This window comes from Pongo abelii, chromosome 19 (assembly GCF_028885655.2).
Source record: "Pongo abelii isolate AG06213 chromosome 19, NHGRI_mPonAbe1-v2.0_pri, whole genome shotgun sequence".
Lineage (NCBI taxonomy): Eukaryota > Metazoa > Chordata > Mammalia > Primates > Hominidae > Pongo > Pongo abelii.
Window position 1 is genome coordinate 66,912,678 of NC_072004.2, and position 13,234 is coordinate 66,925,911.

Consider the following 13,234-nt stretch of genomic DNA (forward strand, 5'->3'; position numbering starts at 1 on the left):
ACCATGTTGGCCAGGCTGGTCTTGAACTCCTGACCTCAAGTGATCCGCCCACCTCGGCCTCCCAAAGTGCTAGGATTACAGGTGACAGCCACTGCGCCCGGCCAAACGTGTTCTTTTTCATGCTTACAAGATGTCATGTCACAAACATGTTATTGCATTTTTGTGAGATGACTTCTTTGTCAATGTTTAGCGATTGTTTTAGAGTTTTGGAAAATACAAACAAAATAAACTTTGGGGATAAAAGAACACCAAATGTATGTCTGATCCTTCTTCGTAGCTTATAAAAATTAATTTAGACTTTCAAATGTACTTTACCCCGTTAATTATTATGTCACTCCGTAGAGGCTCTTTAGCACGCGGGGCCACACAACCGCACCTCACTCTGCCCTGCGGTGGGCGCCTGGATTTGAAACCGACTTTTCCCTGACTCCGCGCGGACTGTGGAGGAGACAAAGCCGCCGGGCTCCCCGACTGTCCACAGCCCGCAGTCCCCGCGCCCGGGCACCCGCATACCCCTGACGGCGGCTCCTCCCGTGGGCAGCAAACGGGCCCCAGGCTGGGTCAGCGCCTCTGAGTTTCAAGCAGAGAGCCCCGAAGCCCGCACTCCCGAGCCGATTCCCACACTCGGGCGTCCCCGAAACACATTCCCGGCCGCGAGAGGCCACCTCCACGTAGACTTTTCCCACGGAAAAGCCAGCGCTCCCCGTTCCTGGGGGTGCAGAGTTCGTCCCGCACGCGCCGTTACCTCGCCTCTGCAGCCACCTATGCAGGGAACCGGTTGGACTTAAGACTCCAACCGCCCGCTCCCTGGGCTCCGGCGTCTGCGGCCCCCGCACCTGCCGGCTCTGCAGACGCCAGAAAGGACCCGCGGCGCTCCCAGCTCCCGAAGTTTCACCTCTCGCTCTGCTCTGTCCCGGGGACACTCACCCGCCCGAAGTCATCCCGAGTCCCGCTGCCCTCAGACTGCCGGATGTCTCGGAGCCTAGCAGCCAGGCCGCCGACTGCCCCGCCCCGGCACCGACCCGGGCAAATTCTCGGCGAGTAGCCGGTGCAGGACGCTTGGGACGGTCCCCGCCCTCGTCACCCACACCCCCCCCCCGCCCACGCCCTAGGTCTTTCTGTGCGCCCAGTCCGGCGCCGACACGTCCAAGCATCGTTGTCGTGGTTTGGGGACCACCGGACCCCGCGGCGCAATGCCCCGCCAGTGGCCCGCGCCCAGGAGAACTCCAGAAGGCTACAAGGACGACGACCGCCCCTGCGTGGGACACTCGCTAGGTAAACAGTGAGCTCCGCGCTAAGCGTTTTTCATCTACGCGGGGTCATTTATTCGTCACAACGGCCCCACGAGGTGAGGACAGTTATCAGCGCACCCTTCAGAAAAGCAAGCCGAGGCAAAGTGAGGTAACCCGCTGGAAAGCGCAGACGCTAGATTCAAACCGAGTCTGGGTGACCCGAACCTCACCAGTCGTGCATTTTCTGTCCCTCGAACTCTGAGCTAAGTTATCACATCCCTTCTAAGTTGGATTCCTAGGTATTTTATTCTCTTTGAAGCAATTGTGAATGGGAGGGCACACTCTATAGGCATGTACCTATAGTCTCAGCTACTCCGGAGGCTGAGGAAGGAGAGGGTCACTTGAGCCCAGGAGTTCGACGCTGCAGTGAGCTATGATCGTACCACTGTACTCCAGCCTGGGTGACAGAGTAAGATCCTGTCTCCAAAAAAAAAAAAAAAAAAAAAAAAATTAATGTATAATTTCAGGAATGCTCATGAATTCCCAGAAATTTCAATTTCTCATTCGTGGATACTGAACAGAAGTATTCGCTGGGAATTTGGAAACATTATTCTGGAGGTTTCAAACCTTTTAAAGCAGCAGACCCCTTTTTATGAAGCAAAATCTACCTGGGAAACAGAAGATATGAAAGAGGCAAAAATGAGGCTCTGGCTGAAGGAGAGGGGATAATAAGGTCCTGTGCTGAACTTTGCGACCGATTTGTTGAGTGACTTGGAGTGGGGCCCGTCACTTTTGTGTCTCTAAGTCTTGGTTTCCTCATCCGTAAACTGTGATTAATACAGCCTGCTTTACTGGGCCCCAAGGCTTGTTATGGGAGACAACTGAAAGATGCCTGGGAAAGAGCTTTGTAAACTTAGGACACCTTGAAGGCCATTATGTGCCAGACAGATGTCAATGTCACTATTCCGAGGCTCTGCACTGACCTCAGAGGGTTTGCAGCCTCACTGAGGAGAGGGGACGTCCATACACTGGATACAACCCTTGTCAAAGGAGCCAGATGAGCAGAGCTGGGACTGGAGGCCTAAACTCCAGTGCCTCCTCCCGGCTGGTCTCATGGGACCATCTCTCTGCCAGTGTTTGTCTCTTTCATGGGCTGGGGCTACAGGGTGCAAAGAGCACCTTGGGTTTAAAGTGCAGTCATTCTATAAGTAGCCAGAATCAGGCTGTAAAACAGAAAATTTTATCCTTCACATAAAAATTATGGAATAAAAAGGGGAGCGTGAGTTTTGAGGAAGCTCAAATTCACTGAAATGGAGGCCAGAAAGTTATATTTTAGTCTGGAAGTGCCATAAAATGTACAGGAATATGTCAGTTCCCTTTCAGAACTTCAGCTCTCACCTCTGTAGAAGTCAGGAAGGCTTGAATGACTCCAGTTTTCCACTCAGAAGATCCACAGTGTCTCATTCCCCAGATAAGCTCACACAGAAAAAGAACTCAAGTTGGTCCATCTGTTTCCTGAGTGGCCTTGCTAAGTGGAGCTCTGGTCTCCCTCAACCCAGGGAGTCCTTTTTGCAAATAACAGCTGTTTGTCACAGAACAGGACAGTCAAGTTTGCTTTCTTAACTTGTGTTATCTTAACATTTAAAAAGTTATTATGTGTTAAAAAAAAAAAAAAAAGAAGCAGTTGTAAGACACCACCGCTCGCCTCCAGACCCTCCGGACTCTACCGCGCGGGTGGTCCGAGCTGAGAGTCCCAGAACTTCTGGGTGGAAAGGGGTGGGCGAGACCGGGCAGGGAGGCTCACGTGACCCGGGGTCGGTCGCGTCTCCACTCGCCCACCAGGAGCAGCGAGCGGCGTCCCCTGCGCTTCCCGCCCCACGCCCGTGTCTTTTCCCCGGGCTGTCGGAGCCAGTCCTTGCACTGCACCGTCAACCCGGAGCTAGCCCAGCGCCAGGGCGGCAATCCGGCCCCTGCCCTTCTCTCCTGACCGCCCCCACCCCAGCGCCCCCATCTCTACCCTGGACCTTTCTCCTCCGCTGCGGGTGATCCGGCTTCTCTCTCCCGCTTACAGAAAAACACAATCCCCGCGTCCACCCCTAGTCTATCACCGTGGTCCCTACCTTTCCTTCCTCGCTATGCTGTGTCCCCGTGCCCTCCAACCTCGCGGTCTTGACCCGCCCGCAGCTCATGCTGGGGGTCGCTAAATTGGGCCTTGGTCCCACCTCCACCCTCCACTTCACCACGCACTCCACACGTACTCTCCTGGCAAAAGACCCCAGGAACTGGAAAGCTGGGGTGTGGCTGAATCCTTCTAATGGGCAGGGACCCATACGGCCACATAACGCCTGTGTGCCTGGAAGAAAGAGTCTGTTGAACTTCAGATGAAATTAGATTTGCAGGACCTTTTTCATAAGCCAGGCTCAGTGTTTCCCATGGCTCCTCTCACGCATGATTATATTGTATTCTAATGACCCAGCTGTCACAAATACAAGAATTTATTTTTTGAAACTGTCACCCAGCCTGGAGTGCAGTAGTGTAATCATAGCTCATAGCCTCGACCTCCAGTGCTCAAATGGTTCTCCCACCTCAGCCACCCAAGTAGCTAGGACTACAGGCACCCACCACCGCACCTGGCTAATTAAAAAATAATAATCATAATTTGTAGAGAGGAGGTCTCACTCTGTTGCCCAGGCTGGCCTTGAACCCCTGAGCTCAAGCAATCGTCCTGTCTCGGCCTCCCAAAGTGCTAGGATTACAGGTGTGAGCCACCACGACCGGCAAGAATCTTTAATTTGGCGTGCAAAATGCATGCAAAATGGGGCCGGGTGCAGTGTCTCACGTGTGTAATCCTAGCACTTTGGGAAACTGAGGCAAGTGGATCACTTGAGGCCAGGAGTTTGAGACCAGCCTGGGCAACATAGTGAAACCCCATCTCTACTAAAAATACAAAAATTAGCCCAGGGTGATTGCACACACCTGTAATCCCAGCTACTTGGGAGGCTAAGGCATGAGAACACGAGAATCGCTTGAACCCAGGTGGCAGAGGTTGTAGTGAGCCGGGATCATGGCACTGCACGCCAGTCTGGGTGACAGAGTGACTCCATCTCAAAAAAAGAAAAAAAAAGCAAAATGGCCAGTGCTTTTTTTTTTTTTCAGAGTCTGGGAAAATGAGTCTTGGAAAAGAGTAGAAGGAAATGCCAGTGTGATCTACAACTTTGATGCAGGTGAGTCCGAAGTTCAGGCCTGAGCTCCTTGGCAGCCAGCAGAGAAAGGGAGTCTCTCAGAAGGGAGTTTTAACGTAGCAAATGCAGATAACTATTTTCTAGCTCCAGAATGGAAAAGAGATCCTCTTTGACAAGATCAATCAGAAAAGTGTTGTACTGACCACGTGCATGTAGGCGGGAAAAAAAGACATTTGTATAACACCTCCTTGCTTACAAAGAGCTTCCACATTCATTCCCCTCCTTCATTCAGCTCTTGTAATAACACTGTCAGGCACTTCTCAGATGTGAAGACAGAGCCTATGAGATCTTTCATGACTCATTCAAGCTTATGTGGCCAGTAATGGGGCTAGGATTTTCACCCAGGAGTTGTGTCTCTAAAGCCAGTGCTGGCTCCCTCAAACCCCCTGTATCACCAGCTGTTCTGTGAAAGGGTTGTATACACAAAGAGACCCCCAAATGCTGAAGGAGCTGAGAAACCAAAGGAGGAGGCACAGACAAATCCAGTTTGTTGGTATTGGGTGATTTATTAAGGGAACTTAGAAGCGTGGTCCTGGACACCACAAGGCAGGTAGATCTCTACACTACAACCCCTCAACCCAGAACATATATCTTGGGCAAAAAACATATGTACCCTAGAAGGAATACATAGGCGGCTACAGGCAGAAACTATGGTTTCTGCAACAATAAGAAGGAAACTTACAATGAATAAGTGTTCATACATAAAGAGTAATACATCAACTAGACATTTTTTCTTCTTTGAAGATGGAGTCTCACTCTATTGCCCAAGCTGGAGTGCAGTGGTGTGATCTTGGCTCACTGCAACCTCTGCCTCCCGGGTTCAAGAAATTCTCCTGCCTCAGCCTCCCAAGTAGCTGGGATTATAGGCACGCACCACCACACCTGGCTAATTTTGTATTTTTAGTAGAGACGAGGGTTTCACCATGTTGGTCAGGCTGATCTTGAACTCCTGACCTCAGGTGATCCACCCACCTCAGCCTCCCAAAGTGCTGGGATTACAGGCATTAGCCACCGGGCCTGGCCCAACTAGACATTTTAGAGGCACTCCTGGGACTTGGGGTTAACCAGGCGGATTTGCATTTAAAATAAAGTGGCTCTTGTCCCCACACCAGCTCTATTTAAGTAGGAAAGCTCTTTTCCATCAGATCTGTGGTTTGGAAGCAGGGAAGAGGATAGTTCAGGCATAACTCTTGCTTCACATTAGTGTTGTGATTGGTGATTGTGGTTCCAAGGTGAACCCTCTATGGTTGTAGATCCTCTCTCCCTGCTCTAGGGATGACTGCAGGAAGGGAGAGTGGATTAAAGGAGAATGTGTTTACTCTTTTTCAGCTTGATCAGGGTTTCTCCATGGCAGAGCTAGCTGTGGTCCCTGGCTGTCTAGACCACAGCCAAGCAGCTGCCCTGCTGCTGCCCTAAGTGACAGACAGGAGCATCACCATCTTGGACGAACATCGCAATTTTAAAGTTCACCTTGATCAAAAACCACCTAAATCCGAAGGGCATCAGCCTAATGGCTAAGGTTAGCATAATCATAAACCACAAATGACATCTCCAACCAGAAACATTCCAACCATAAGGTAAATCCCTCCCCAACCAGAGACATGCCAGCCCTGAGATAACCTCTCCTCTGACCAGAGACATTCCAACCCTGCAATAAACTTCCCCCCCACACAGAAATATTCCAGGCTTGTGATAAGCTCTCTCACCCTAAAACCAATAAATACTCCTAGTCTGTAAGACAGAATGCTCCTGACCAAAAAAAAAAAAAAAAAAAAAAAAAAAAAAAAATCATCCAGAAGCCCCTCTCAGGTTTACTCTCCAAAATAAACCTGTCTTTGACGGTTCAGCCACTTTTTGTGTTTCTTTCCTTTCTTTAACGGTGCTGAAAGCCAGGACAGGTGTTGGGGATAGAGGCTCTCTTGCAACCAAGGAAGCAGTGGACACCAGCTGCTCATCCCACTGGATCCTGAGACTCTCTGGCCACCCACCCCATCTTGTCTCTCACTTTACTTTTTGAGCAATTTGCATAAGGAAGACAACTAACCTGAAAGGGCCTGCAATGCTCGGGCTGGGGCTACCCTCCAGTGAGCCCTCAAAACCCTCAGGTCTCAGGAATCCACCTCTGACTGCCTGCAATGGGTATCAGGTGTTTCGCTTTCTCCCCTCCTCCTCACTCATCCTCCTCTCTCTCTCTCTCTCTCTCTGTCTCTCTCTTTCTCTCCCCCCGCAACCCCACTTCTTGTGGCTCCAGTCCAAGAGGCCCTTTGCCAATTCCAGCTGGAACATCCAACATCAGACACTAATCCAGCTAACTGGTAAGATTTGCCTTCCCCTTTCTTTCTCGTGGTACTCGGGACAGTCAGGTCTGCCATCCTGGTCTTCAGAGAACCAGTGGGACTAAGCTAGAAGAAATCTTGGGGACGCCCAGTTTCTTCTCAACTTGACCATCCTTTTTATAAAGAGGATTCCGGGTCTCTGTCTTTTGACTGGGGATGCCTAGAACTAAAACAGACACCCTCGGCTTCCTCTTACCAGTCCACATGGGTGCCAAACAATCCTGCATTCCCACATCCTCTCCACTGGGCTGTCTCCTTCACAACCTCACCAACTTGGCTTACAGGAAATATAAAGCCAAAGTGTTTGAATTTTTATTGCAACACGGCCTGGCCCCAGTACAAATTAAATAATGGCAAATTAAAATTTCGAGCCTAAGGCCCAAATATGGCACCTCTTACTTTCAAATTCTCAGGGACCTTGACAACTTTACAACCAGGAATGGCAAACGCCAAGAGGTTCTCTATATTCAGGCTTTCTTCTACTTTAGATCCCAACCCTCCCTGTGTCAAGCTTGCACCCTTCATGAAATCCTTCTTCTTAATGAAAACCTTCCCCAGGTCTCTCCTTCCTCTGAAACTCCTTCTTTCAAAACCCCTTCCTCTGAAATCCCTTTTGACCCTGCAGATGAACCCCCTCTGCATTCTCCCCTCTGCATCTGCTCCTCGCCCATCTGAACCCTCTGCCCCGGCGGCCCCTCCTGCCCCCAAACCTTCAGCCCCAAACCCCGCTTCCCCTCCTTCTCCACCTGTGACCCGTTCAAAAACTGCTCCATCCAGTCAAATCATCTCTGCCATTCTCCCTCTCTGGAAAGTGGCTGGGGTTGAAGGCATTGCTTGTGTTCATGCCCTTTCTCCATGTCTGATTTGTTGCAAATCAAACAGTACCTAGGATCTTTCTATGAAAATCCCTCTCATTACCGCAGGGAATTCCTGCACATAACCCAATCCTTTAACCTGGCCTGACATTTATATAATTCTAACCTTCACCCTCACCCCTGATAAAAAAAAAAAGAGTGCTCAGCTTAATTAAAATGGATATCCAAGCTATGAGTATATTCAAAAGGCCTTTATGTTTTGTCTCTTCATAAATCTTATTTTCCTAGGAAAGGTTTTCTCCCAATCAACTGAATTACTTTCCTCCACTCTGTCTTGCCATTCTTGGTGCATGTATGAAAGACCCTAAAATGACTTCTGGTGGCCTGGGACTCCTTGGGAAAACAAAAAGCACCACAAATCCCGTTTTGGGAAAAATCTCTGTTTTCCTTATGGAACCCCTAGAATTAGAGGTGAATAAGTGCTTCTCAAAATCTGTCTTTGTCTTCCAGCTATGCTTGTTTATTAGGCCCTGGAAACTGTTTTCCTAGTCCTGTTTTTAAAGGGCCTCACCAGAAGGCCATTAATCCAATAGGGAAATTTTTTTTTAAATCTTATAATTACTGGATCTTCTTCTGGTTGTCTGTGTGGCTATATATGTGTTATGTGTGCAATATGTATTTAAAAAGCTCTAATTAATTGGCCTAAGAAAAATAAGCACTTAAACATTTTTAAGGACAAAGTAAAAGTTGTAGGACCTTCAGTTCATATGACTTTAATCTTTAAAACTTACTGGTACAGTAAGATTAGAAATGTCTTAAGAGTTGCCAGCATACATTTTTGTTTGCATTTATTAATCAAGCAATTTCATACTTATCTCTGGCAAATACTATAAGGTGTCAAAATTTGGCATAGGGGCTATAAAACTGTAACTCAGCCCAAACAGAATAATCTTTGCTTGTGTAATTTTTTGATAAATGAACATTAATATTGGTTTAATAAAGATAGCTACATCTTGAACTGTTTAGTGAAATACCCTAACTTCTAATCTTGAAATTAAAGAAAAGGTAATTTATATAAAAAAGAATCTTATATGGTAAATTCTTGTCCTAAAGTAAATTAACTGGTTGTTTAAAGAAAGGAATGTTTACAACAAGTCAGAAAGTTGAGGCACATCAGAAATTGTCTAAGTCATAAAAAATTTTATAAAAGGGAATTTGTGTAAGAAAGGTACAATTTAGGCCAGGCACAGTGGCTCATGCCTGTAATCCCAGCACTTTGGGAGGCCAAGGCAGGTGGATCACCTGAGGTCAGGAGTTCGAGACCAGCCTGACCAATATGGTGAAACCCTGTCTCTACTGAAAATACAAAAGTTAATTTAGCTGGGCGTGTGGCATGTACCTGTAGTCCCAGCTACTCAGGAGGTTGAAACAGGAGAATTGCTTGAACCCAGGAGGTGGAGACTGCAGTGAGCCGAGATTGCACCAATGTACTCCAGCCTGGGGCGACAGAGCAAGACTGCATCTCAAAAAAAAGAAAAAAGAAAAAAGAAAAAAAAAAAGAAATGTACGATTTAAAAGTGATTAGGCCTCCTGAATGCTTTATACAATGCCACTATAACTCTTAGCTGTACAACTGGCCTTCATTGAAGCTAGGTAAGACCTAGGACACATGGAGTTAAATGCTGGGATAAGTCAGACCTTATCTGCACTTCTGTCTAGGTCCTAGGCTCTACACCTAGTACATAATTAAAATCCCAAGCTTGGCCAGGAATAGTGGCTCATGTCTGTAATCCCAGCACTTTGGGAGGCCAAGTTGAGAGGATCACCTGAGGTCAGGAGTTCGAGATCAGCCTGGCCGACATGGTGAAACCCCGTCTCTATTAAAAATACAAAAATTAGCCAGGTATGGTGGCGCTCGCCTGTAATCCCAGCTACTCGGGAGGCTGAGGCAAGAGAATCGTGTGAACCCAGGAAGTACAGTTTGCAGTGAGTCAAGATTGCACCATTGCACTCCAGCCTGGGTGACAAGAGTGAAACTCCATCTCAAAAATAAATAAATAAAAATAAAATAAAATCCCAAACACCAACAAAAGTAAAGGTTGCTAAAAGTTAACAGTGTAACATGTATTTAAGACTATTGAAAAAAGTTTACATATACTTTTGGTAAAAAGATTATAAGAAGGCATGAAAATGTAATGTGGATTTTTACCTAGATTAAAAGGTTAAAGAACTGTTTTAAGTTGAATAAAATAAAAATGAAGGTTTAAGCAATTTTTGGGAGGTTAATTGTAAAGGAAATTCTGTGTGTAAACATGTTGCCTAAAGTTGAAGGGGTATCATCCAGTTTTTCTGTAAATTAAGCATTAAAATAAAAGCACAACGGGTTTCTCTTAAAGCACTAACCTGCTCTTAGCAAAAATTATAACGGGTTAAAAAGGGTCTATAGACCTTTTTAAAGATTTTTATAAAAATCTTTACTTTATGGTCAAACATTAAAATTTGGTAAATTTGTCTACAAGGTTTTATTAAAAATTGAGCTTAACATTAATAGGACACTAACATAATGGTAAAATTTGGTATAAAATCATACAGGAAGCATTGTCAAATAGAAAATGGTGTTTGGCTTTCTTTGGGCTATATTTGTATAAATATGTTATTGGTATGTGTTCCAAAGTTATGGGAAACTCCTATAATTCTGATATATCTTAGCGTATGTTATCAGTAATAATTATAATTGTTATGTTAAAACTATTGTGTGCCACAAAGGTAACAAATATCCTTGTCAATTGTGACTTTAACTATGGCTACCCTAAAACTTTTTGTCATCCATAAACAATTGTTGTCTTGTTTTGGTCCTCTTTAGAAGGTAGTCTTATAATCAGCTATAAAGCTCTAACAGGCGCTCTTGAATGCAGTTTTTTGATAACTTTGGAGATTGTGACATCAGAATAGAGGAAAAACATTCAGGACTCTTGAAGAGCTAAAATGTTCATTAATATCAAGCAGGACAGAAATTAACTGCATTAACTGAACTAATAGGAGACTGAAGTGATCTTTTTGATGTTTTGCTTAAAATATTGCTAATCCTTTGTTTTGCTTTTCAAAGTCAAAGAAACTTTTCTTTTGAGCTATTGACAGCTTTTAACAATTTAGTATACTCCCATGAACAAAATTTGGAGCATACTTGTTTCTCTCTACCTGATTTTCTCCAGAATTTGGAAACTGTGAGTATTCTTAAGTTGTGGCAGTACAGTTATTTGCATAAGTGCAATAAGAATCTGTTTTCTTTTGTAACACGACACAACTGGAAATACTGGTTATTTTACCAAGGCTTTGATTGGAATGGTGTGCTTTCTTTTAAGGAATCAAACCTGACTTATGAAGCCAAGAAAGCTCTTGGGAAATTGGCCTTATGTTTTGTGTACACAGTCCCTGTACAGGGTTTCTGATCTGTGGTAAGTAAAGACTGTCACTTTCTGATAGGCCAGGAACCCCAAGTTATTTTGGAATCTCAAGGGGAAACTCATAGGTATTTAATGGTACAATTCCATGGCTAGGCTCAGCTTTAAAAAGTCTTATCTGAGATTCCTTCTATGGAACAAAGTTCCATCAATGCCAATTTAAAAGGCCTCTGTAACAAATAATTATTCTTGCTGCACTGTATGCAAATAATTAAGCCAAGTATAATAAAACAAGCCATTCCTACCATGATTTGTCTTTTAATAAAAATGGGAAATTGGAGAAAGGAAATTATGTTTCAAAAACTACAGCACACCTGTTATTAAATTCTAGTGTTGCCAAATGTTTTTCAATTTTTATTATTTTCTACAGTTTGAATTAAATTCTAACTTTTCTGGCTACAAGTTTCCAAAATAAGCTGTGCTTTCTTAAAGCCCTATGAACTGAAAACTAGCTGTTTGAGCAGGTGCTGCCTCTAAGCCTCCGATCATGACAGGAGGAAATCTCTTCACTGCTGGCACTGACAACTAATAACTGAGGGTGCCCAGAATCCTTTGCCCCCACGTCTAGTGAGTCCATGGAACCCAGGGTAATTGAGACAGTATCTGTTACAGGAATCAACTCCTGGATACATCACACTCAAGTCAAAGCCTGGAAGGCTGAGGAAGCAACCCCTGACAGCCCGAAGGAACATCCTAAATATCAATGTAAAGAAATAGGAAATCTTAAGCTGAAAATCATAAAAAATAAGTAACTAAGTGAGAACTAGTCATCTTACTCAGTCTCACCCCTACTTCACCAAATACTTTTTGTCGCTCCTACCTCTCCTTCTCAGCCAAATATTAAAACCTTTTAATGGAAATTTTCGACTATGCCACCCTGTGGGAACTGCTTTACTCACTCTACTATTTGCAGTAGGACTATATGCCGTGGCAGCCTCAGGGTGGAATATCAGACAGAGAATCTCAGTTACTGTAGCATTTTGCTTAATTATTATCCTCATAGCAGGAAAAATTGTTAATAACAGAAAATAACACACAGGCCTTTCCAAACATGTGCCTCTGCCTCTCATTAGGTAAGGAATGTTGTTTCTATCTCAACCAGTTGGGCCTAGTAAGAGATGCTGCTAAAAAATTTAAAGAAAGGGCTGAAAAGGTAAGGGAATACCAAAACAACCAAATAGATTATTGGTTTGGGAACAAAATCAAGCATGGGTCATCCCATTTCTGGGCCTTCTCTTCTAATAATATGCCTAGGACTAATGTTCTTACCCTGCCTAATTAACTTTTTCAAATATTTTTAACTGACAGGATCATGGCCATTTCACAGACAACTACCCAAAAACATCTACAGATGATGTTACTCCTACAGTCAATCTGAGACCAGAAAACTCTCTGTCTTCCCATCATCAGGAAGTAGCCAGAAAGAACATGCCACCTCTCATCCTTTTTATAACTATAGGGTCTGGATTGACAGAGCAGGAGCATCACCATCTTGGACGAGCACCGCCATTTTAAAATTTACCTTGATCAAAAACCACCTAAATCCAAAGGGCATCAGCCTAATGGCTAAGGTCAGCATGACCATAAGCCACAAATGACATCTCTGACCAGAAACATTCCAACTATAAGATAAATTCCTCCCCGACCAGAGACATGCCAGCCCCAAGATAACCTCTCCTCCGACCAGAGACATTCCAACCTGCAATAAATTTCTCCCCTACACACAGAAAGATTCCAAGCCTGTGATAAGCTTTCTCACCCTAAAACCAATACTCTTAGTCTGTAAGAGAGAGCACTCCTGACCGAAATTGGCCAGAAGCCCCTCTCAGGTTTATTCTCCAAAATAAACCTGACTTTAACTGTTGAGCTGCTTTTCGTGTTTCTTTCCTCTTTCTTTAACTCTTACACTGAAGACTAAAGAAGAGATGGCTGTCCAAGTCCACCTGGAGCCCTGATAGCTGTCCAGCCTGTGCACATCACACTGCAGGCCCTGTCTGGGGTCAGTCTGAGGGTAACTACCCCCAATGGTGACCCCAGGCTTTTTCACTGTGGTGGGTCCATTTTACTACCATTACAGGACTTCCACTTCCCCCTGGCTGTGGACCCATTTCCAGTTATCACCTTTGACAAACTGGCAAATTCTTAAGT

General features: G+C 45.2%; 1 protein-coding gene and 1 long non-coding RNA gene across 7 annotated transcripts in view; one reads left to right on the plus strand and one right to left on the minus strand.

Annotated features, from left to right (window-relative positions):
- B4GALNT2 (beta-1,4-N-acetyl-galactosaminyltransferase 2 (SID blood group)) overlaps positions 1-1,271 on the minus strand; it is a 37,449-nt gene extending 36,178 nt beyond the window's left edge. Inside the window, exon 1 of the mRNA XM_002834262.4 lies at positions 928-1,271. Coding sequence (XP_002834308.3) covers positions 928-1,154 — 227 coding nt within the window. The 5' untranslated portion in view covers positions 1,155-1,271. The remainder of the gene's footprint in view (positions 1-927) is intronic.
- Positions 1,272-1,357: 86 nt separating this feature from the next.
- LOC129054953 (uncharacterized) lies at positions 1,358-12,950 on the plus strand. Of its 6 annotated transcripts, XR_008519602.2 has the most exons (8): positions 1,360-1,531; positions 4,389-4,456; positions 5,804-5,993; positions 6,364-6,789; positions 10,988-11,080; positions 11,699-11,791; positions 12,160-12,239; positions 12,395-12,845. It is a non-coding gene; the product is annotated as an uncharacterized LOC129054953 (long non-coding RNA). The 6 variants fall into 6 exon arrangements; XR_008519601.2 differs by having other exon boundaries at positions 1,358-1,531; positions 11,699-12,239; XR_008519603.2 differs by having other exon boundaries at positions 1,359-1,531; positions 6,726-6,789; positions 11,699-12,239.
- Positions 12,951-13,234: the final 284 nt, after the last annotated feature.